At 38.1% G+C, this 25,736-nt stretch overlaps 2 protein-coding genes across 2 annotated transcripts; both read right to left on the reverse strand.

Moving 5' to 3' along the window:
- Nucleotides 1-1,618: 1,618 nt before the first annotated feature.
- On the reverse strand, nt 1,619-3,523 carry LOC131667360 (uncharacterized). Its single transcript, XM_058940727.1, has one exon. It carries the CDS (start codon nt 3,521-3,523, stop codon nt 1,619-1,621), a length of 1,905 nt encoding a protein of 634 aa, XP_058796710.1.
- An 11,428-nt stretch (nt 3,524-14,951) lies between these two features.
- LOC131666884 (NF-kappa-B inhibitor-interacting Ras-like protein) lies at nt 14,952-16,310 on the reverse strand. Its single transcript, XM_058939932.1, has 2 exons — nt 15,916-16,310; nt 14,952-15,783 (listed from the first exon to the last, which is right to left on the reverse strand). Exons 1-2 carry the CDS (start codon nt 16,012-16,014, stop codon nt 15,277-15,279), a joined length of 606 nt encoding a protein of 201 aa, XP_058795915.1. The 5' UTR covers nt 16,015-16,310; the 3' UTR covers nt 14,952-15,276.
- Nucleotides 16,311-25,736: the final 9,426 nt, after the last annotated feature.

The raw sequence follows: 25,736 nt of genomic DNA on the forward strand, positions 1-25,736 counted from the left end.
AATTTTCATCTTGACTCTGTTTAACATTACATTTATATAAAGTTTTGATTTTTGGCTTTATTAGCATGTTGAACTCACAAGATGCTTTAGTATTTTCTATTAATTCGAAACTACATATTCTATAATATTTTACCATGTTACATGATTCAAAGGCCATTTCACTCATAATGAAATGTGAGATATTAGTTTCTGATATAACAGTGTAATCGTTCTGTAGTTCAATGTATGCAGCAATTGACTTATTTGTCTCAGATTGTTGAAATACTGGAAAAGACATCATTTTGTCCACAACAAACTGTTCCACATCTATGAAAGGTACGAGTAGTATTATTCCTACTATTAGCACTTTTTCATACATCATAAAATGTAACTGTGCTATGTCGGCAATATTTGCTGTATTAATACTATTTGATTTAACAATGGATTTTAAAAGTGATGTCTTTTCAATTTCATGTACTACTGCTTGTAACGTGTGCATAGTTAATAAATATTTATTATATTTAAACATTTCAACTATTAATAACATAATTTTTTTAACTTCATGTTGTATTTCTTTGAGATGTAAAATTGCTTTGTGGAAATTAGCGGCATGATTTTTGTTGGTTATGTTCGGGTTCTGTTTTAACAGTTGCACACATCTTTTTAGATAGTCAGTTTTCAAGTTTACTGATTTAATTTGTTCATTCAGGCCATTGTCAAAGTGTTCGATTCATCACCCATAACATAAGATAGATCGTTTATACGCATGTTAATTACTCTTTCTATAATTTTTTTAGCGTTACTCAATGCGTAACTAATTGAAAAGATAAAGCTTTTCCTCCTCCCTTAATTTTGTCAGAATGCAACGTGTTGAATAGACGATTCAGGGAATCGTTAACACGTTTAATATCTCTCAAATGATCCTTAAGGACGTTTCCCTGCCTTAACCAAAGTATAACAGAACTTCACGAAACTTTTTAGTATGATACTTTAGAGTATTCCGAACCCACACGCGTTTTTTGGAGATACGTTATAATCCAAAAACTAGAGAAATTTAATAATTATGATGAGCATTTTAACACGTGGTCTTATGAAAGCGCGATTGAAATGGCCAATAAATCTTGCCAGAAATAACACAGGCGAACAAATTTTTGATGACTAATAAGAAAAACATATTATTATTAAACACTCAAACTCAAAGTTTCAAACCATCTTATAACAGTTATTATTACGAAATTAATATAAATAACAAGAAAATAGTACATTTGAGATAAACTTGGCAACGCCGCATCGTGCAGTTCTATGAGAGACGCCGCGCGTGCGCATACGATAGTCGGCGGTAAATTTTAAATACATCGGAATAATAGATCGATTGATATTTTACATCGGTATATCAATATTGCATAGAAAGAAATATGGTTTTGTTTATTTATTAGCTAGAAAATAAAATTGTCATAATCTTTCAAGTAATAATACTTTGTAATAAACAAAATTTTTATTCGTAGAACTACAAAACAGTACGTTTCATTTATATAAATATTAAAAATGTTTTCAACGCTTAATTTATCGCTATAAATAATATTAATAAAGGATAGTATGAAATTATGAATCACTGGAAGTTCATAAATTTTCCCAATAGCTACTCTTTCGTGACGAACTTCAAATGTTCAATAATGGCATTTAAATTTTTGGTTGTTTTTATCACTGTTGGTGACCCATTCACGTTACCTTGTAACAACTGCTTAGCCTGATCTTCTCCGTTGATAAATGCATCAATTAAATCATAGTAGGTAAAATTTTGTTCGGATAATCTTTGCATCATTGTTTTGGAAATAGCGCCGTCCAAAGGTAGGAAGGTGTGTATATTAATTTTACTGCGTTGCTTTTTGTCAATAGCGGCACAAATGTCATCAAATGTTGCATTTGTTGCCAGTAAATCATTCAATTGTAGAAATGCTTTTGCCAGCTTTTCTAATACTTCTACGTCAAATTGCGCATCATGAGCTTCGGAGCAAGAAATATTCAATTTACACGCCGCTAAAGTTGTAAGCTTATAATTTTCAACGTCAACAATTGTTTTCGTGAACAGTGGCAGCGCATCAGTGAAACCTACAACTACTTTTTTGAAGTCACAGAGAAAATCACAACTTTTTATCAAAAGAATAAATCGTTTCGAATCAAATTCGCAATTATGCGCAACTAAGATACATTTTTTACCTATAGCTTTTAAGAACTGTAATACTTCAGATACAACAACTGCTTTCGCGCGTGTTACTACTTGCTCGCCATTTTTATACAAATTTTTATTAATTCGAGTCAGGTTGTGTACTTCGGAAGCTCTCGGATTAATTGCACGCGTTGGTGTAAGGTAACAGACATAAGACTTGTCACCACACTTTAATGAGATTTGTAATACTTCGTCCTTAAACATATCAAACCCACCCGTCTCTAAGTCAAAAAAAACAATGGCCGTATCATTCGAGTGAAATATTGCTGAACTATTCACATCTTTGGCTTCTGGATTACTAGTGTCTTCTGCAACCGAAGTTTGCGTAATCGAATAATCATCGTTATCGAAAAGGGACATATGGCTACTGTATGCAAGCCCTTCGCTCTTTTCTTTGCGATATTTTAATTGAGACCGCGCCTGCGCGAGCTCAATACGCCTTCTCTTGAAACTAACTTCTTTTTCTCTTAACTTGCGTTTTGAAGCGCATTGATTTGTACGTTGGATACGATTAGCAAGTCGCTCTGTTGATTCCATACCTAAAGCATGAAAAATACTGCTGATATATGCTTCTCCGTAATTCTTGTGTAGGACTGTACAGGCAAATCTATAATCGGAAGCCTCAGATGTACTATAGCAAATTCTTTTCGGAGCAGAACTAGCCATTGAATTGTTCAGGCTCTCATTAGCTTGCGACGATGCTGCCATTAAAAACTTCGTAGCATTCGCAGCAAGTTTGTCAAATAAAATTACCAGTTCATCAAACAATACTTGACTTTTTAACTGCAGTCCGACGTAATTTTCTTTATTTTCATTTGCTTTACACCACGATCCACACTTATCATGAAGATTATAAGCATGATATGGTATATTAGTTATAGCATCTTTCATTTCTTGAAGATTTCCAACATTTTTTTTGACTGCGTAACTAAAATATTTTTTTAAAGTTTTTATTGTGTCGTGTTGCAATTCACGATCAGGATCTTTATTTGTTTTCGAACTGATGTTGTAAAGGGCATTACTGACACCTTTTGCTGTGTGATTCATATCGGATTGCTTAATTATCACATAATTAGAGGCATTTTGCACTGCATTTATTCTGCTGCTGTCATTGTCGGCAATGAAAACGCCAATTTCAACATTTGATTCTTTTAGGATTTTACTTTCAGTAACAAGTTTTAAAGCACCTTCGGCTTCCATGCCTTTGGCGCTGCCATGAAAATTAAGGCGACAATCATGATCTTTTTCAATATTATTTTTTTTATTTTCATCGCACTGTCGACATTTCCTATTGAAAGTAACGTAATCCAAAACCATGCCCGTTTGCAGTCCAATAAGACAACCGTATCCATTAAGGCTATCATAATTGTATCCATTGGAACGCTGACTCCACCCAAAATCGAAAGAAGCAAACAGTCTTACTCGTTAAATCTCTTGGCCATTCACAAATGTAGAATACGATAGGTAATCATCTGCAGTCCCAGGAGGCCTATATTTAATAAGAAATAACATGACCTATGTTTTTCCATGATACGACCATTAGGAATTTTATAAACAAAAAATATTCAGGAATAATGTAGTATGGTTTATTTTTGACATTTTTAACAGCTTACGTATTATTTATTGTAAAAATATAATTGTAAATATTATTAAGTTAGATTGCTAACAAAAGTAATTTCGTACAATGTAAAAATCAAATTATATGCATGATTATATGTATAAATAAAAAGTAATCTTAACTTATGCATGTTATTGCTAATATACACTTATATACCGAAATTATTGTTTATCTTAGGCTATAATTATTTTTTCCTTGGCAATATGTCTCCATTGCCAATTATTTGTCAACATCGAAATTCTAGCATGATTGTATATATGTATATAAATTTTAAATTACTTTATCACTAACTTCTAAAAAAATCAAAATATGCGCCTATTATACAGCGAATTCAATCGAAGGATATTTAACATTATCATTCACTATAGGCAACTTACAACATTTTCTTCAAAGAATCTAACTTTTCTACTGTGAGTGCTCGTTCAAATTCCACTGCATGAATGCAACTTGTTTTTGCTGTTTCTTCAATTATTGGGCCGACAAATCTTTCCTGATTTTTATAGTTGCTTTTTGATAAAATTGGAATCTCAAATGTGCTCAGAAAACTGTCTGCTTGAGTGTGCCCTATTCCTGCACGTATAGCTCCTGTCAATAATAATATTATCATAAGAAACCTAATAAAAATATACGATTGCCATATAAATGATTAAATAATTATTTTACCTATGGCCAATTTTTGATTGATTTCAAAAACCTTTTGCCCAGTACCGCCAGGCATAACGTTTACAGGGCTACTTGATACGACTTGAATACTCTCACAAGCAGTGCATTTCATTTTATAATACGACCCCATTCCTTGTATTGTTTCATTGATAACATCGTTAAAATGTAGTCTTTCTTTGCATTTCTTGCAGTGCATTTCCTTGGCCATGTGCTCTACGTTTATAACACGCGATCCTTCGACAGGGTGTTTAGAGGTTATATCGCTCGAGTCTTTTTCGCACGGCTCTTCTGCTGGAAGAACGCATCTTCCTTTATTGCTTTTCCCATTTTCAGATCTTCGTAGCATATGTTCATAAACACTTTTCTTCACATATCTACCTTTCCAGTGATACCTTGCCGGAGGCATTGCACTTTATTTGTCACTAAACAAAACTCGCCTCTTTCAGTCTACCTAGCAGCATGTAAGTATATCACGCATAGCAGTACACATATATAAGTATCTCATGCGCGACGTTGCCAAGTTTCAACTCAACGTCGATAATCAAGACAACTACTATGGAATGGTTAAGGCAGGGAAACGTCCTTAATATGCTGTATAATCGAACTTGCTTCTATATAGGACACATTATCTTGGACGAAAATGCTATTTAAACTAGTTACTTGATTAGTAAGCACATCGTTCCAAATGAAAATGTGTTGCAGGTCAATGGTTATTAGTAAACTCCAATTTTCACGAGTAAAGGCTATACGTTCAATTTTATGAAACGCAATCCCTGGATTGTCTTCAATCAGATGTACGACGGGGTTTTCTTCTCGACCCCTGACTGCCATAAATCCGACAAGAAAATACAGGCAAATTGCTGCTTTTTTCATCTTGATTTTTTTTTTATGTGTGTTCTACAAACTGTAATTCGATATAGATTACAATTATTATTTAATAAATTATATTATTAATACAAGATTATAGGACCATTAATGTCAAATACACTATTGTTAATCCATGCTTGGCTTAGATCGTGTATTATCGTTATTACAAATTTTCTTAAATAATACTCTTTTACAAATTTTACCTAATGAATCAAATACATTATGTAATTGAAAAAAAGATCTTTGAATGTTTTGATATTGATTAATTGTTAAATCTGTTGTGCAACAAAACACACTGTTGGTAATTGTTCTCTTTCATAGTGTCTGTTACTTCGTCTAACTGTAACTGAGCCAAATGGCCTGCAATCTTGTATGATTTTAATAAGTTTATGGCTCCTTTTCCAAATTTATGAGTTGATTCGTTATTCCTTTGGACCATACATATTAATTTTGCTTTTATACAAATTAAATTTTCTAATACTTCGATTTTTTCTGAATCATTCATGATGACAAATCTAATTTTAATATCAATTTTTTTTTATTTACTCGTCGCTATCTGAACGAGCTCGTTTTTTCCTTGGAGAAATTGATCCAATGCAAGGCTCTTGTAACACAGGATAGAGTCTAGTATCTATTAATCTGTTTTCTATTTGCTGTGTGTTGGGTTTAAAAGTACACTCGATTACTTTCGCTTTCAATGCTGATGCGTCCGGGGAACTTGGAGCAAATGGGGAATTTGGAGGGGCGTTTGTATAACTCTTGTTGGCCACTGATCCCCGCTCGATATTATTTTGATTCTTATCTCGTTTTCGTTCTTCCGTAGGAGTCCTAGCTAAATGGACAAGTAAATTTGTAAGTCAATTCCACTGCACCTATTATTTTGATAGACCATCCGAAAAGCGAATAGAGTGCGTATCCATGAATGATTGTATCGAGTATAAATTTTATCACACAAAAAAGCATAATTACGGAAATAATGCTTGCGCTTACCGAAACAAAACTCATAAATCTTTCCCATAATTTCGACCATGTGGATTCAGCTAATTTCTCTAGCAGTTTTTCGTCAAGCATATGATAAAATGATAATTCTGTCCATTCAATGATACACTTTTTGCTAGTTTATTCAAAATCGCGGCTTGTTCGTTTGGAAACATGATATAGCTTTTTAATTTTTCAATATCTGACAAACTATAAATTCCACTGTTAGTTATGTCGATGGGTACTAGATATTTCCACGTTTGTTTTGTTTGAGGCTTTAAAACTCCTGATCCGTCGCTAAAATAGGTCGGTCGTGGTAACATTTTAAACCATCCACTTCCCACCTTAAACATTACTAGTACTGTCTCATCACAGGCTATTTCTGTACCGAAAAATTTTAATATGTGCGTACGCAGTGTCATAAACATAGGTCTTCCGTCGCGCTCTACAGGTAGTTCTAGATAGCACTCTGAAGAGTTCCTTGTGCGCACGTCTACCGGTAAGCACTTAATTATGGAATGACCTCGTCTGCGAGTAGGCTCATATAGCCTGGTCCGTTCATCAAATAATAGGCCAATAAATCCGGACTAATTGTGGCGATATTTAGTGCATTCATTATAACGTTCTTTTCTAACTCACACTATTGAAATAACACGTCATAATATAATTTCTGTCAGCTTTTTCTTATGTGTTTTTCAAAGAAAAGTATCTTTGCATTAAAATATGCAAATAAGTCGATGTTTTTGATATTTTTATCTTTTATCACCGGAAAGGTATGTTTATTTTTATCGTCAAGGATAAAAATTCTCGGATGTTTCGTTCTGGTTAAGACACCCTTTCTGGTTAACAAACCCGCATTTAGGTAATGCTTCTAGATCTTTAAATGCGAAGGACACTCCTCGTGTATCTAACACGTATAGTGGTCGCCTTTCGCTACCCTGTTCCATAACTTTTTCTTCTTATCCGGTGTAAAGTTCTGTGAACTTGTTTTCTTGACACTCGTGCATGGGAATTGGTTCCCAAAAAGCATAACTTAGAACGTTATGGACGCATTTATCGTCACTGAATTTGCAAACCGTACCTGTTGATAACGTGATTTTATTGTTACGTCGAGACGAGTCAGACTATTTTATGGCGGTAAAATTTGAATTTTTTTTATGGAAGGGGAGTTCCCGTAATTAAAAGCAATAGTCATTTAATAGCTGACTTTAATCTCAGTGACGCACTTACCCCTCCTGGGATTAACCCTTTATCGATTAGTTTTTATGTATTTTGTGCTATAAAAGAGAACGCAAAACAATTGTAACAGACACTCTGTATTCTACTCTGTGACACTATGCTCCTTTTGTAATTAGATCAATAAATATTATAAATCTATTTCTATAATAACTTATTTGAGAGTTATACCTAATCCACTTTCATCTCTGGATTCTGAGGTACGAGTTTCTGGACCAGTTAAACTGCAGGTAAATTATTTAATTATTATTTATTCACTTGGTACTTTAGATACGTTGCCGCCCTGCTTTCGTTTGAGTCTCGCACCCGTGGTAAAGCGCTTACACGTTGACCGAAAAGAGACAGTTGCGTTTAAGTAATTCTTGTCAATTCGCGACAGTTACGTGAGACGTAACATTATTATTGTCTAACGATATCGTTTCTCAATGTTCCTGCAACGAAATTTCAAGACAACCTGTGACAAAAACGTCTTGAAATTCGCCATATGGGTCATTATAGTAGCCTGCGTTACTGCATCCACCTGTGCTACCGGCTGATCCTGCGAAAGTTGTAGCGTGTACTACTGAATTATTCACTAGTAAGGATTGAAAGAGGCGATCTCCTATAGATATTGGATCTGTGTACATGCATTCTTTCTTGATGTCTCGCATAAAAATTTTATTCTTCTTAATTCAACTTCCATATTATGATTATTATAGCCGCATCTTTTAGCGTCCCTATCTATTTCTATTTTACAATAGCGCACTTGCACCGACGAATATTCAGTGGGTTGCAATAATGCTACTTTGATCCGCGTAGAATTGACGATTGGTGGTGGCAATTTGCCTTCTGCAATAAATACCAACAGAAAAAGTTACGAAATAATATTTGCGAACTTCTGCGCGCAATCATAAGTAATGTAGGCCGTCGCCTTGGTAACAAGTTCCAAGAGCAGTAGGCAAATTAGAAGACTCATCATCTGTAAACAAAAAATTTAAATTATTCCTTAATAGATCTTAATCAGAGCATACAATTGGTGAGATTGTCTATTAAATTTTGCAAAACGAATATTCAGTTGGCCTTATATGTTATATGCATAAACGGTTTGTATGTACAATTTTGCTGCGGTTTTTGCCGATCTCATATCGTACATTTCCGTTGGGCCATACTTCCGATACGAGATATGGACCAGAGTACTGGTCATTGAATTTTTTTGGTTCGGGACCATTTAAAAGCCAAACATAATCGTTTACCTTAATTTCTCTCGGATTGATTTTTTTGTCGTAATAATATTTTGACTTAATCTGTGCAAGTGTAATTTTTTCACGAGCAATTTGGTGCAAAGCATTCAAACGGTTAATTAATTGTGACATATAATCGGCATAAGTGGGCAAAAGATCTTTCGATTCTGGCGGAGTTGGTGATAGTACTCTTGCAACTCTTGCAAACATGAGTTCATATGGAATATAATGCTCATGTCTGCTAGTGTTATAATTGAACAAATTGTACTACTTTGTCAATACGATTCACTGCTTCTGAAATTTCTTTCTGACTTATATTGAGTTTTGTTAATTCTTCTACAATGAGTAGTAAAAGTGGATCTTGACATGAACTCCTTATTAATTCTCCATTAATATAATGTTCTAAAATTTTTATGAATTTATCTAGTTGTTGTTTTTTGCCATCTATTTCGAAATCTAAATCCTGACGAGGGTGCAGAAATTTTATATATTCTAGTAATGTTGGTTCTCTACTAATTATAAAATTGGAATCTACTTCTCCTATGCAGTTTCTTACAACTAATAGTGCTTCCTCATTTCGTTTACCTCTCAAATCGGCTCCCGTAGCCATGTTTATAAAAAAAAATTACTTTTGCCTAATCCTGCTTTTCGTTAAAAAAAAATTGGGCCCCCAATTGATACGTCTGACGTAATATTCGCAAATTGACAAGACTTACTTAAACGCGACTGTCTCTTTTCGGTCAGCGCATAAGCGCTTGACCACGGGTACGAGACTAAAACGAGAGCAGGCTGGCAACATATCTAAAGCACCGATTGGAAAAGTGACAATTTAAATAATTTTACCTATAGTTAGACCGGTCCAGCAACTCGTATGCCAGAAACAAGAGATGTAACGTAGATATAAGAATTTGGTATAAGTCTTTACTGGTTTATAATAAATTATTATAGAAATAGAGTTTAAGTATTTATTACTTAAATTACAGAAGATCCGTAGTCTTACAGAGTCGAATACAGAGTGTGTGTTACAATCGCTTTGCGTCCTCTTTTATAGTACAAAATACATAAAAACTAATCTATAAAGGGTTAAACTCAGAAGGGGTAAGTCCGTCACTGAGAATAAAGTCAGCTATTAAATGACTATTGCTTTTAATTACGGGAACTCCCCTTCCATAAAAAAAATTCAAATTTTACCGCTATAAAATAGTCTGACTCGTCCTCGACGTAACATGCTTTTGAATTATAATGTTTAAACATGAAGTACAAATACCTGTCAGAAATATCGATGCGAAGACAGCCCGACACAAATAACATTTTAGAAAAAAAAATGATCACATCTCACGTATGTCTAATTGTACTTCTCGAAAAAATAATTATTTGTTATTGTAACATTATATTTCTCATAAAAAATAAGAAATATCCTTATCGATATTTCACCTCCTATTTATTCACGTAAAAGACATAATTAAGCAAAAATAAATTCACAGAAAAATTGTACCTTCTGTAGTCTAAATTGTACCATCAGTACAATTCCATAAATTTGTTTCTAAAAGAAATAATAGGACAATTACAAATTACCACTATTTGTTACATCTTACAAGGATGTCATGCGGAAATGCACTTTGCGCAGGCGTAGAGCTTTAAACAGCGGAAAAATTTTGAAACCAACAATATTACATACATAAATTTATATAAATTCAATTGATGATTTAGTATAGAAATAATTTAACTTGTCAGACAAAATAATTTTCTTTCATCTAACTAATTATTTTTATATTATAAACCTCGAAAATCATTGACAAAGAGAAAGATAACAGCTACACCGATTTGATTTCATGCTAATGCTTACTTTATCCAGATATAGCAATTTAAAGACAACTGTACCTCATTCATCGAACATCCGACTTAATTGTACCGCAATTAGTTTTTCAAACAATTAATTTTTGCTTACTATTTATCGATTATTAATGAAGAATTTTCGATGCAGATTCGAGGTTAGGTACGTTGCGCCGACGCTGTCGGAAGAGGGGAAATTCAAAATATTGCAGGTGGAGAACTTTCAATCTGTTGAATTTTCGTTCAAGTATAGATATTTGGAAATAACGTTGATAGAACCACTCGCGGGCACAGTTTATTCAAATTGTATCGATCATTATCATATTATGTCTCCCGAAAATCAATGGCAAAGAGAAAGATAACAGCTGCACCGATTTGATTTCATGCTAATGCTTACTTTATCCAGATATAGCAATTTAAGGACCTCATTCATCGAACATCCAACTTAATTGTACCGCAATTGAGTTAAAAACGTTGATTCAAATAAGTGAATGAGGAAATATAAAAATTCTAAATTGGCTCTGTAAAATACATAAATGACAAGCTCAATTTGTTCTTTATTTTTTCTAACATTTCTGCAAAAACTGCTCAAATTCATTGTTTGCATAAATTGCTGTACTTAATATTAGCTGTTCTTATAATACATAGTTTAATTTTTTTGATTATGAAATTTGATCTGGAATAAATTACGTTCCTTACAATGTCTACCGACTAGAATAGTTTACAGTAAGAATAATGTGTTGCGCAATTCACGTTTTAATTCGTAAATACTATATTCACCGAAGTCTGTAAGTTTATTTCCACCATTTGATGTATCTTGAAATGGAATATTTTTTTGTATAATAGCCCTTTTTTTCTAAGAATTATCCCATCACTTAGTAGATCCATATATAGATGATAAATATATGCCATTAACAGTAATGAATCTATGTCTTCTACTTCTTTAAGTCTTATTAGGTACCTAGCTACACTTTCCCTGGAAAAATGTGATGCAAATAGTTGTGAAACATTTGCAAATGTATGTAAAAGTGTTGAGTAATTTTGAATTAATTTAAATACAATGCCTAATTGGCATGTAAATTTTCATCCATCTTTTTCTTAAATAAAATTCAAATTCTTTTTCAAACGCCTCTGTTCTCTGAAGCCCTTCAATTCGTAACTGCTTCACATAAAATTAGCATAATTATACTTGAAAGCTTTTGTATTTTAATATGTACTTATACTTGAAAGACCTGATGCTTCGAGCTCATGAGAAATAAGTTTGAGCTCTAAACTAGATGTTTTCGATCTTGCACTGAAAGATCTATGTTTATTTAATTGATGTTTGCAATATTTGTGATTTGAGCTAATACATGTGCGAAGTTGACGAGAAATGTAATTGTATTACTATTTTAGAGAAGACATTAATAAATAAACGTTCTTTTTTAACATGTAACTTTTGCTTCCAGAATCAATCATATATTTTCCTGTTTAACGTTTTACTTTCTTTTGATTTCAAAATATTTAAAAAATGAAATTAATCTCTCTTCATAATCTTGATAATAATTTTTAATTTACACTAGTTAGAGTTAATTGCGGTACAATTAAGTCGGATGTTCGATGAATGAGGTACAGTTGTCTTTAAATTGCTATATCTGGAAAAAGTAAGCATTAGCATGAAATCAAATCGGTGCAGCTGTTATCTTTCTCTTTGCCACTGATTTTCGGGAGATATAATATGATAATGATCGATACAATTTGAATAAACTGTGCCCGCGAGTGGTTCTATCAACGTTATTTCCAAATATCTATACTTGAACGAAAATTCAACAGATTGAAAGTTCTCCACCTGCAATATTTTGAATTTCCCCGCTTCCGACGGCGTCGGCGCAACGTACCTAACCTCGAATCTGCATCGAAAATTCTTCATTAATAATCGATAAATAGTAAGCAAAAAATTAATTGTTTGAAAAACTAATTGCGGTACAATTAAGTTGGATGTTCGATGAATGAGGTCCTTAAATTGCTATATCTGGATAAAGTAAGCATTAGCATGAAATCAAATCGGTGCAGCTGTTATCTTTCTCTTTGCCATTGATTTTCGGGAGACATAATATGATAATGATCGATACAATTTGAATAAACTGTGCCCGCGAGTGGTTCTATCAACGTTATTTCCAAATATCTATACTTGAACGAAAATTCAACAGATTGAAAGTTCTCCACCTGCAATATTTTGAATTTCCCCTCTTCCGACAGCGTCGGCGCAACGTACCTAACCTCGAATCTGCATCGAAAATTCTTCATTAATAATCGATAAATAGTAAGCAAAAATTAATTGTTTGAAAAACTAATTGCGGTACAATTAAGTCGGATGTTCGATGAATGAGGTACAGTTGTCTTTAAATTGCTATATCTGGATAAAGTAAGCATTAGCATGAAATCAAATCGGTGTAGCTGTTATCTTACTCTTTGTCAATGATTTTCGAGGTTTATAATATAAAAATAATTAGTTAGATGAAAGAAAATTATTTTGTCTGACAAGTTAAATTATTTCTATACTAAATCATCAATTGAATTTATATAAATTTATGTATGTAATATTGTTGGTTTCAAAATTTTTCCGCTGTTTAAAGCTCTACGCCTGCGCAAAGTGCATTTCCGCATGACATCCTTGTAAGATGTAACAAATAGTGGTAATTTGTAATTGTCCTATTATTTCTTTTAGAAACAAATTTATGGAATTGTACTGATGGTACAATTTAGACTACAGAAGGTACAATTTTTCTGTGAATTTATTTTTGCTTAATTATGTCTTTTACGTGAATAAATAGGAGGTGAAATATCGATAAGGATATTTCTTATTTTTTATGAGAAATATAATGGTACAATAATAAATAATTATTTTTTCGAGAAGTACAATTAGACATACGTGAGATGTGATCATTTTTTTTTCTAAAATATTATTTGTGTCGGGCTGTCTTCGCATCGGTGTCAGAAATTCTTCTTGCGAAGAATGATCGTGATCGCACAAAACTTTCTTAACGCACTCCTCAATTTTTTTGTTCGTAGTTATTATATTTTTTATTATATTTCTATTTTTTAAATTAACAATACTATTCACTTTGAAACAGAATAAGCACAATCCCTTACGATTATCTTTGTGACTCAAGGCATTAATTTGTAGGCATTTTGAATATAAAATCGTGACTCAAGGCATTTTATATAAAATCAATCTGGACTCTTGAAAATAAATACATCGAATGAAATGTAAAATAACAATTAAAAATTAGTTCAATTTTTTTGACTCAAATAATATAGTGAAAGGTTAAGGTTTATTTACATTCATTCATTGTTTACATATGCTATGTACATGTAGCACATAAGCTATATCTATACTCCAGCTAGTGGGTGTATACCTTCGGTGTATACGTTCTCATAATAATTATTTACAACAAATAATCTCAATCGCAAAATTATAAGTTTGAATTAAAAATCTCGTTTTGTTTTTCAAAATGGAATGCATGCATGATTTTAATTATGATCTTAAAATAGTAGTTTACTATTTTATTATATTAGTTTTCTAATTTATATAATAAGTCAGTTAAGGTTTACCATGTATAATTATTCAACTAAGCAAGAATGTATTGAAAATATTGATAAGTTTTGGGCATCTACGCAATTTATCTTGCATGAATTTGCACGAAAAATTTAGTAATACATGCAAACAGAAAGAAGAAGATTATTTGTTAATTCTTTCTTGCTTCATTGAATAACTATATACATGTAATTTTGTATACTTTTGATACCTTGAGAAGGGAAATAATAAAATTTCCAAAACCTTGCTATCTAGGAATTCACATTGTTTAAATTTATTGACTTAATGAAGATCCTAAATAAAAGAGGAAATTGAGTTTTTAATTTCCTTGATTATTAATTTTATATCATAAATATTATAATTCCCTACTTTTCAATGGTAAAACGTAGAAAAAAGATTGAAGGAAAATTTATAATATTTGCAGTGGGCTATTTGATGTCAACTATATATACCAGAAATTTATAATTATGTTTATATAATTTAACTTTTAGTACCTACTTAGATCTATGTACAATTTGAGTTTGTTTTTTAATTAATATTCAATAATTTGTTTTGAAATTCATGTACATAACTTCTTAATAAATTTGCCTATAAATATGAAAGAATTCATTTGTGAAAAATTTACAAAAACCATAGTTTATTACTATAATTTTAAATTTATGTATACTTAAGTTCAGTAACACATATAATGTATATGAAGGAAAACATATTAGCAATAATATTAAACTAAATATCTTAGTATGGTGCTGTACTGCAACTACTTCAATTACATTATTTATTACGTTATTAATAATATTTATTATAAATAATATTTCTTTACAATGTAATTTAATTTCCACAAGTTCTTTACTGTATTACAATGATTATTATATTAATGTAGGTCTACAATGTAGTAAATATATATATATTATATCAATACTCAAAATATATTTTGTAAATTAATAAAAAGAATGAAATTAATTTGTATTTTCATGCCGTGATCAGTAAGTTTAAAAATGAAAATCTATAAAGAATATTGAAAATGGACCAGCCAAAGAAATCTACATTGATTTTTTGCTCCAGTAATTGTTTATGATTTTTATGTTAATTCTGTTTTGACAGTTCTTCTTCCCATACTTAATTGTGAGAATGTACTTTTGTTTTGAGGAGGGTTTAATCGTGAAGATAAATAAATAAATGCTTCATGTAGAGTAGATCTCTCCATGACATTAACTTCAAAATGCTTCAATTTTTCTTTGAAACACCAGTTATTAGCTTTATTTGTAATATTTTCTAGTACGTTTTGTTCTAAATCATTTCTTGTTTGATTTCCAATCACTATGATGCTAATTTCTTTTTTATCTCTATTTTTGTCTATATCTTTTTTTAAAGGAAATAAAACATCTAGTGATTCTGGTTTTGTATTATCATAAACTAATACATAGCCATCAGCAAAACTGAGATAATGTCTTGCTAATTGCTGATTATTTGTGCTGCTTTGCAGAGGTTCTAATCCAGCAGTATCATAAAATCGTACTTTTTCTTTTGTACCTCTATCTGTTTCAATATTCACAACGTATGTATCTTCAATGGTAGGATGAATTTCCTGAAATATTTTTAAAAAACTAAGAAACTTTCAAAATAGTAAATAATTAAAATGCATTAACAAAATTAATAAATACAAATGCACATAGCTTTTCATTATTTTGAATTGAACTAATAAATTATTATTTTTTACCATTTTTGGAGTCATGTTTCCATGAACCAGTTGTTCTAATAAAGCTGTTTTTCCTACACTTTTCATTCCACAAACAATAACTTTTGTAGTTTTACCCATTTTCCAAGTTCAAATGACTAATAAATGAATACAGATTGAACATAGTTTCCTCTTAATCTTAGGTTTTTGAATTTCAAATTTTTAATCATTCTGTTGTATTCCAAAAACATTACTGGAACTTTGAAAAATATTATATATCTTTTCTTATATAATATCTTTAGTAAGGTTATAAACTAAAAATTTATGTTTCAAACTAAAAAAATAACTAATAACATATTTCACTACAAACGCAAATCCTTCACAATAAAAAAAATATTTACATAGCTTTTGTTTGCACAGTAGGTGCAAGAGAACATCTGAAAAGTTAGCATCCAAAATCAGTTCTTTTTACAATAATTGGTAAACTAATTATATCTTTAGATAGTTCATTAAAAAGCAACAACTTTTTTTATTGTTGTTTGTTAGTTCATTTGCAATTAATATTTTAAAAATAATAAAATAAGTTTCAGGTGTTGGAACTAGTACCTAATTTAGAGACTACTAGTTAGGAATTTCACTAGATAAATTTTGACGAATAATAATATATATAATATTTATACAGTGCCGCTCACGCACTTTTACCCCCCCCCACGGGCAAAATCAGTCTAACTTCAAAGTTTTATATCTCTGGTAGAAATTAACGTACAGAGACGCGCGTGGATGCGTTTGAAAGGTCTTTCGGAGAGCTTTCAAATGATATGATTCACGGTTGCCATCGATTGTTTTTTTAAATTTTGCAACAATTATGCAAAATTGAAAATTCTGAAATTTTTTTATTATTTTTGACAATTAGCCAATTTTGGAAAAAAAATCGTACGAAAATTTGAAGTACACCATTTTTTAGCTATTACCAAGCCCTATCTGAATCACTCATCAAAAATTTATTTTCGTCAAATATGACGCGCGCACGGGCATTTTTTCCTGGAAGTGACAGTTTTTTTCAACATTTTTTATCTCCGTCAAATTGTAACAATCGAAAAAAATTTATAGGAGAAAAAATGTTTGTTGTTTCACGTAGAATACTGCAATAATTTTTTTTTTGGTTTTCCGAAAAATTTTTTTTTTCGGTTTAAATTATTTTTCAAGGTCGAAAAAAAAAAAATTTTTTTTTTTATGTAATTTACGATACTTGTTATGTAGTATTATTGAACGGATGGAAAAAAATTTTTTTTTGTGGTTTCTCATCTTTTTAGCGTACCGACTGTGAGAAAAAAAATTGAAAAAAACCGAAAAAAAAAATTTTTCGAAAAACCAAAAAAAAAATTATTGCAGTATTCTACGTGAAAAAACAAACATTTTTTCTCCTATAAATTTTTTTCGATTGTTACAATTTGACGGAGATAAAAAATGTTGAAAAAAACTGTCACTTCCAGGAAAAAATGCCCGTGCGCGCGTCATATTTGACGAAAATAAATTTTTGATGAGTGATTCAGATAGGGCTTGGTAATAGCTAAAAAATGGTGTACTTCAAATTTTCGTACTATTTTTTTTCCAAAATTGGCTAATTGTCAAAAATAATAAAAAAATTTCAGAATTTTCAATTTTGCATAATTGTTGCAAAATTTAAAAAAACAATCGATGGCAACCGTGAGTCATATCATTTGAAAGCTCTCCGAAAGACCTTTCAAACGCACCCACGCGCGTCTCTGTACGTTAATTTCTACCAGAGATATAAAACTTTGAAGTTAGACTGATTTTGCCCGTGGGGGGGTAAAAGTGCGTGAGCGGCACTGTATGTAATATTATATAATAATATTATACAGTGCTGAGAATCCGATCATTATCCCCCAAAATACCCCCCCCCCTTACCCCAGCCGCCAAAGTGTAACGGACAGTGACAAAAAAAATACCATTCGAAATACCTCTAATTGAATCCATTCAGTTGTTCCAAAAAAAATTAAAAACTATGATAATTTTTTCGTTTTTTGATACTGCGATATCTTTAGTAATACTTCATATTTTTGCAAAGAAACAAGGCAAAAAAATTGAACCCTTGCTCGTTTTAATTGCACCCCTCTTACTTTTTCAAAATTGTTAATATATATGTCAAAAACAATAACCTAATTTTATTTATGCACGCGCGTTAACTCATTTGGAAAGAACATACAATAAAATGGATTTCAATTCATCGGTAATTCGTTTACTGCTCACTAGTATGGTAACGATGTCAATACGTAGAGCTAGTGTAGGTTTAGGGAGAGTGTGGCCAATTTGCCATGTTATCCCAAACGTGACGTTATACAAAAAAGCGTAATTCAAGGTGAAATATCTATACGAGTGAAGTTCATTGCAATGTTTCACTATTTAATAAATTATCTGGTTGATATACTATTTGGAAAAAAGATTTAACATTGAAATGAAACTTCAATGCATAAAAAAGCCATGAACGCTTTTAGAAAGAAGGTTGTCTTTATTAAACTATTACTATCAACATCAGTGTAAATCACAGGTGTAACTATCGTCTTGAACATTTGTCATGCGATTTCTCTCGTTGCCGGAGAACACGACAAATTCTTTTATAAATCGGGGCCCGGAAGGCCAAGCTGCTTCGCGGGGGACGCCAAAGGCAACGTTTCGACGCGCACAGGAAGGAAAAGGCAGGAATGGTCAACACAATTATCACTCACAAATTTCATTCAATACATATATATCTTTACAATTTATCTTTACAATTTAACAATTCTCATCGGTGATTAGACGTGACAACAATCGCAAACTCGCACCACCGCAGCCGTGAGTTTCTGCGGAAGATCACAAGGAACCCGGCTGACGCGATGGTAATGAGTTATCTTACTCTATTTTCTCCATAGACTCTGGAGCGAAATAACCGGTGAGCCTCCCTATCCTTCGCCGGTTGCCGGTGACGCGACTTTGCGAAAGAGAGAAAACTGCTCGATGTCCCTGGGTCGTGCAGATGCTGATAGCTCGTCCCAAGACCTTCTCAACTTCTCTCTCGAGACAACAGGCCTCGTGGCAGACACCCACACTCCGCTGTACACGCGAAGCAGAAAATAGTCTCGCTCACGCGCTTCACAAAAGGCCACGGCAGACACCAAGCAATTAGACGGTGGAAACAAAAAAAAGTGTCACACCGCCTCGTTGTCGCGGTCTACAGCTGGGCACCAGGCTCCTCCCACCGAAAACCCTTAAGTAGCGGGCAATTGGCGGCGCGCTTCACGCGTGCTAACCTTGCCGGCGCCCAAATCACATTCTTTTTACTCTCTCTCTCCCTGACTGTCGCCGGGGAGAGAGAGACGTTGACAGAGCCAATAGCGCGAGCCGTGGCTCTCATGACATCCCCCCCTCCCCCAAGGCTAACGATCGCAGTCAATCGAAGCCTGACCCACGTCTCGACCGACTTCACCGTGCCGAGCCCACGACGACAAATGAACACAAAAAAAACTAATTAACTATTAACGTTTACCTTATCTCTGTCGCTTCCTACAGTCTCCTTTCAGCATGCTCCTTCAGGGCGTATCCGTTACCGCTCGAAAAACCGAAGCATGAGTCTGCAGAGCTCGGCCTCGGTCGGCATGCCGGTGCACTCCTCCGATGGTGCCGTCTGCAGGTCTTGTCGCCTGACAAGCACCACCGGATCAATCTCCATAGCCACGGGAGCAATGACACCCGTATCGCACTTTTGAGGGGGTGTGTGACGACGGTTGTGCTCCTTGTGGCGCTCAATTTGACTGGCCAAACGACTCTGCTCGCGGTTCTCCTTGCGGATTCGCATGGCGGAGTCGCCGGCATCAGTAATTCCTTGTTGTGGTTGTTTCTGCAAGTACTGCTGGTATCGGGCACGCTTCTTCTTACCGGTCCAGCAACGCTTCCGTCGAGGTAATACAGCAGCCTCTACCTCCCCTGGCGGCTACACAACACTAGTGATTGGCGCGTTCTCAACGGGCGCGCCCTGGCCGGAACCGGCCCCAGCGGCCCGAATCACTCCCTCTTCAAACATCCTCGTCTTCTCGATGATGTGCGCCTCCCGGCAACGCGGGCAGCTCCAAACACGCACGTCTAGGCGGCCACAGTTGCGGTACAGCGTTTTTCCGCTAGGCGGATGCGAGCAGGCGGAGCGAGGGTGCACGACCGTTCGTTATGGGCACCGGCGCCAAGCCCAACCAAGGCCGCGACGCTGAGATCGTCCCGGGCCCCACCAGCGACGAAATGCTCGGCGGGCGCACCGGCAACGGCATCGGCAATGTCGTCTCCCAAGGCCTGCTTCTCCGACGAGTAGGATCTTCATCTCCACGATCACCTCCGAAAATTCCGGCAGGACTCACGGAAGAAGAAACGCGGGTGGGATTTACCGGCCTCCTCGAGTGCAGCGGCGACTCGATATTATACGAGGACAGGTTTATGCCACGTCCCCGCCTCCTCCGACGCCGGCTCGTGTCGTCACGCTCCTCCTGCTCCTGACGACACCTCTCCATGACGTAGTTCGCCGGGGGAATACCAGTACCTGGCACTTCTCGGCGGTACTGGTATAACGGATCGGCTATTTGGAGGGCCAACGGTTTCCACGGTAGCCTCGCAGGGATGTGTTTCTGCAGTGCTACCCGCGGTGGCTCCTGTTGAACAGGGCAACTCGCCATCGTGTCCTCCTCTATCACCTCGAGAAGACCGTTGGTAAAACCATGGCCTCCTCGAGGTAACGGTTTGGCCGTTAATCCCGTCGCGGATTTACTCGCTGCTGATGGTGTTGCAGCGGGCGTCTGCCAGCCCAGCGGCTGAACGCTCGGACCAACAGAGCTCATCGTCGAAAACTCCTCTTCTTTTCTCTTTTGCCTCGTCAACGAGCGGATGCGGAGAATGGCGAGCCTGAACGAGGCACACTTTTGAATGGCCTGCGTCTACGTTGCCGTCGGCGCCTTCAACCTCAACAAGGTGCTTCGCGCAGACGCAGCCTAACGCCTCGGTCGCCATCGTCGCATACCTTGGAGCCCTCGGACAGGGACGGAGGTGTTGGTATCTCCGGCTTCCCTGCTCGGGGCTCACACAAAGCTGAACCACCTCCGCGCTCTCTCCGCTGCCTCTCTCGAGAGATCTCGAGCTTTTCAGGAAGAGCCGGCGGAGTAGCTCCACGGGCCTCTACCTCGAGCTCAAGAATCTCCGCAGTCTCCGTCTTCGCTGGCTCCTTGGCAACGACCGATGGTGTTGTCGATGCTGACGGGACCGAAGCGAATGGAGCGCTCTCAGTCTCGCCGCCGCCGACTAGCTCCCGAAGCAGACCCGACGACTTCTCGTCAGTCAGGTCCCACAACTCACCGACACTCACGACGATGCCCGCCGTGAGGACGATGAGCTGAGCAACCTCTTTCTCTATTTCCGACCTGTAACAAACATATGATTGACCCTTCGCCCACTCATCACCATGTACGATCAAACATTTACATATATACACATCCATACTACATTTACCCACTAACGATCACATCTACTTATTTACTCTAACAATGCAGTGCCGCGGGGTCTTCAACTCAGACACATGCACCATCGCGGTCTGGCGCTTATTATCGGTTTCCAACTCATAAATCTCGGGGGAGACAACTTTCAGCACACATTATGGACCAACAAATTTGGGTTCGAGCTTCGCATTCCTTTCCGCGACAGCGTTCGAAAACGAATGCAACTTCTGCAGCACCAAATCGCCAACTTGGAACGTCGCGCTCCTTCGATTTTTGTCGTAGTGACGCTTCTGCTTTTCTTGCGCCGCTTCGTTCAATCGCAGCAAACGGTTCTTCCAGACTTCTGGATCCATTTTCAGGATCGATGCACGCTTTTCTACCTCTCGGCGCAAGCTTTTCACGGGCCTCGGATGGCGACCGAAGTTTAAAATCGCAGGCAAAACCTTCGTCGTCGATTGTATCGCGGTATTGATCGCATGCCTACACTCGTGGAGGTATTGATCCCACATACGATGATCATTCTTGACAAAAATTGCAATCATAGTTTTCAACGTTCGATTCACGCATTCCACCGGGTCGCTTTTCTGGTGATAGGCGGGACAGAGCATATGCTCCACACAATACGCTTGCAATGTTTCCTGAAAAATTGTGCTCTTATAAGCTTGCGCATTATCGCTAATAAGGTAGTCCGGCGTTTCCCATCTAAAAAGAATAAGCTCCTCAAAAGCGCAAGCCAAGGCTTTCCTGTATGCCGAACGTAAGGGTTTCAACTCGACCCATTTCGTGAACAAATCCTGAAAAACCACCATGTACCTAAACCGATTCTTGTTACGAGGCAACTCCACAACGTCGGTCGCAACTACAGTCCACGGATGCTCGATCGCGCGCTTTCCCATTAACCCTTTCGGTGCTTGTTGCTCAACTTTATACGTCTGGCATTCGATACATTCTGCAACAAAGTTTTTTACATCATATCACACTCCGGGCCAATAGTACTCGCGCGCGACTCGATGATACGTTTACTCCTGTCCGAAGTGTCCCGAAGATGGCTCGCAATGGGCGTCTCCCAGGACACGCTCCCTGTACTCCAAGGGCACCACTAAGCGCCAACACTCCTCACGGTTCGTAATCGGATCAAGCAAATGATTGCGCATGTATATTTACAGCATGCCATTCTCAACTTTCTAATTAGCGAATTTCTTTGGTCTATCAACCACATCGCGCATTCGCTGCAAATATCATGCGTCTTCAATCGTTTCAAAAGCACAAACCTCAATTTAAACTTCATTATCTCGCGAGAGCGTATCCGGCACGTCTTGCAATACTCCTTTTCTATGCACGATCTCGCAGTCTAGCTGTTGAAATTCCAAGATCCATCGATCTAATCTACCCGTTAATTCGCGTTTGCTTAAAATTCGCGTAAGCAGGTGCGTATCAAGGTTATTTTCAGTTAGTGGCATATATTAGAAGAGCAGACACCAAGTTTCAGCCAGATCGGCCAATTACTTTGCGTCTTACATTCGTTTCAATCAAAGAAATCGAGTGGTTGTAAAAAAATAGACGAAAAAGAATTTCGTGTATTGATTAAACATTACTTTTTGAAAGGCAAAACGCCTCAGGAGATTAAACAGAAGCTTGATAAACATTATGGTGATTGTGCACCTTCGATTAGAATGGTTTGCAAAGGGGGGGGGGGGGGATTTATCCTCGAAACATAGCGAAGTGCGCCACTGCTATGCCCCCTGCGAGTTATTTAAGGGTCCTTTTCCGGTGAAGGAAGCCGGCGCTGACTTCCACAGGAGCAAACCTAACGCGATGACGGGGAAGGTGAACTGACAGAATCGAAATAAGTACAAAGAGGCGATCCCTTTTATTTACGCCAATAAAAGTTACAGCTACGGTTTCATACAAACGAAATGGGGAGCGCGCTCGCTCAATCCTCAAAACGCGACAACAAACGGCGATTAGGAGCGTAATCGCTCAACTATTATGCGCGACAATCGTACAATGATTAGGAGCGGATTCGCTCAACTAATAAACGCGACAACTCAATTCGCGGCGTTGTACCGGGCGAGAGCTGGTACGTGAGAGAGATCCGCAAAACAATAATGAGGGAACAAACCCACCGGGTGGCCCCTCCCGCGGCTCGCTGGTGGAAAGCCGACGACGGCGAAATCGCAGTCCGGCTGGCAGCGGGGCTCGCTGGATCACCGGCGGCGGCTGGTTGGCAGCTAGCGGCCGGGATCGGCTTCTCGATCGCCTGATGATGATCGCTGAGGGGCTGCTCAAACAGCAGCCGGAGATATGCCACACAAAGACTTCTCGTCCTGGGGTTCCTCTCTCCTGGCGCGTCGTCTCGGACTTTTCTCGCGCCGTGACCTCCTTAGCGTACGGTCACTCTCCAACTGTCCTCAATTTCTCTCCCGCTCTTCTAATTCTCGCCGCGCGAGCCGCGCTTTCCGCGTTCTCGCCTATTCTTCTTCCTCTCTCGCTCTCTCTCACGCTCTTCGCGCTCTCGCTTCTTCTCGCACCGTCTTCTCCGCCAGTCGCGCTCTCCCCTCTCCAGGCCCTGCAACGACACGAGCGCGTGAATGCCATGTCAACCATAGCCACGCTCGGCCGCTACATCCGTGCGAGGAGAGTGCCGCACACAGGGTTAGCGAGTATCGCTATCAACCCTGTCACAGCCCCCCGCTAAGCCACGGGAGCCGGAGGCACCCGAGGGTTACCCCACGCAACTCCCCTCGCCCGGACACAAGGCCGAGGTTTTGACTAAAACACATATATCAGTACGAGAACATAAAATAAAATAAAACCAAAATAAAACAAACAACGGTTCGCCAATGCTAAAAAAAAGAAACCAAATATAGCACAATCACGAAAATAAAATCAAGATGGCTAAAAAAAAATAAAATAAACATAATTATTAGTGTCATCCATGCTGGTACCTTAATCACCCTGCGCGTCTTCCTGAGCTGCGCTGCGGCTTAACGCCCAGGCGGCGAGCTCGCGCGCCTGGCGTTCCGCTCTCGCAACTTCTTCGCGCTGGGATGGTGTGAGTCTCGCCATCTCAGCCAGAATTGCCGCGACAGGATCACGTTCTCGAGTACCATGCTCAACCTGACGCTGCCGATGCGTCGGCTCGCTTGCGCGACGATCGACGCTCTGAGGCCGCGGCTGCGATCTCGCTGACGCTGCCTCAATCCCTCTCGCCTCGCGCATCTCGCGACGACGGCGCACTCTAACTCCTGCTCGCGGAGCAGGCACGCGTGTTCCATCAGGGAACACACGGTACCTGTCCTTGCCCTTTCCCACGTTATATGGCTTAGTCGGCACCACTTCCGAAGGTCCTGGAGTCAGCGATTGCTCCGCTACCTGCGAGTCCGCCGACACCGCATCCTCCACGGTCGTCCCGCGATCTTCGCTCCGCGAACCGGCAACCGGACCCGACACGTTGTGACTATCAGTCACCTCCGCTATCGGAGACAAATTTTGGGGCTCCCGCGGTAGCGCTGGTAACTCCCACGTCACGTCCCGCTCCGTAGGGGTACTATGAGCCACCGGAGCAACGGTTAGAAACCCGGGCTCATAACCCCCAAAGTCCGGCGTCTTCTTATTGCGACGTCTCTTTTTGGAAGTACCGTAGCGTTCCGCCGCTTCCTCCTTCCGGAGCTCCTGCAGGTACTCTGGCGGCGGCGCCCCGCTCGAGCCAGCGCGAGCTGCCGTACTCGGCGGCATCCGGGCTCCCGAATCCCGGCGATCCGATGTGGACGAGGTCTCCGCCGCCCCGAATCGCAGCGGACGCTGCGGCAGCAGGTCTCGCGGCGTTATGAGTTCGTCCACTACCGACCCGAATCGTCCGCGCAGCTCGTCTCGCCGTTCCCGAGTTGGGACTCCGCGTCGGACCTCTGCGATAACCAATGGTGAAGTTGTCTCGCGACCCTCCCACACACTCGGCGAACTCGCCCCTGTGGTGAGTGGTCGCGTATCCACCGGTAGGATCCGGCCCCGCGGCTCCGCCATCGCGACTTCATTCCTGAATCCGCGCCTCACCGACGGCTTTACCATATTGACACGGGGATCAAGCGCGCGCTCCGCGTCTCTCGCCCTCGCATCGGCGGCCGCGGCGGCAGCAGCAACAGCGGCGCTACGACCCGGCACACGGACAGCGCTGTCCGTGCTCAACTGCCCCACCGCGATTCGCGCATCCGCGACGACCTCTACCTCGGTCCCCGTGTCGGGCAGGAGTTCGGCGACTTCGCCCTCACGCCGTCTCGACATATCCTCGCTCGCGGTTCTATCCGCGTCTACCAACGCGATCTCTGGCCGAGCCAT

The sequence above is a fragment of the Phymastichus coffea genome, unplaced genomic scaffold, assembly GCF_024137745.1.
Source record: "Phymastichus coffea isolate CEN01 unplaced genomic scaffold, Cenicafe_Pcof_1.1 PCOF00004, whole genome shotgun sequence".
NCBI classification, from domain to species: domain Eukaryota; kingdom Metazoa; phylum Arthropoda; class Insecta; order Hymenoptera; family Eulophidae; genus Phymastichus; species Phymastichus coffea.

Bases quoted from the DNA above. Each gene is read 5' to 3' on its own strand.
- LOC131666884 (XM_058939932.1), bottom strand. From the start codon at position 16,014: ATGGGTAAAACTACAAAAGTTATTGTTTGTGGAATGAAAAGTGTAGGA. The intron at 15,784-15,915 runs GTAAAAAATAAT...AAAATATTTCAG, and splicing joins GAAACATGACTCCAAAAATG to GAAATTCATCCTACCATTGA.
- LOC131667360 (XM_058940727.1), bottom strand. From the start codon at position 3,523: ATGGTTTTGGATTACGTTACTTTCAATAGGAAATGTCGACAGTGCGAT.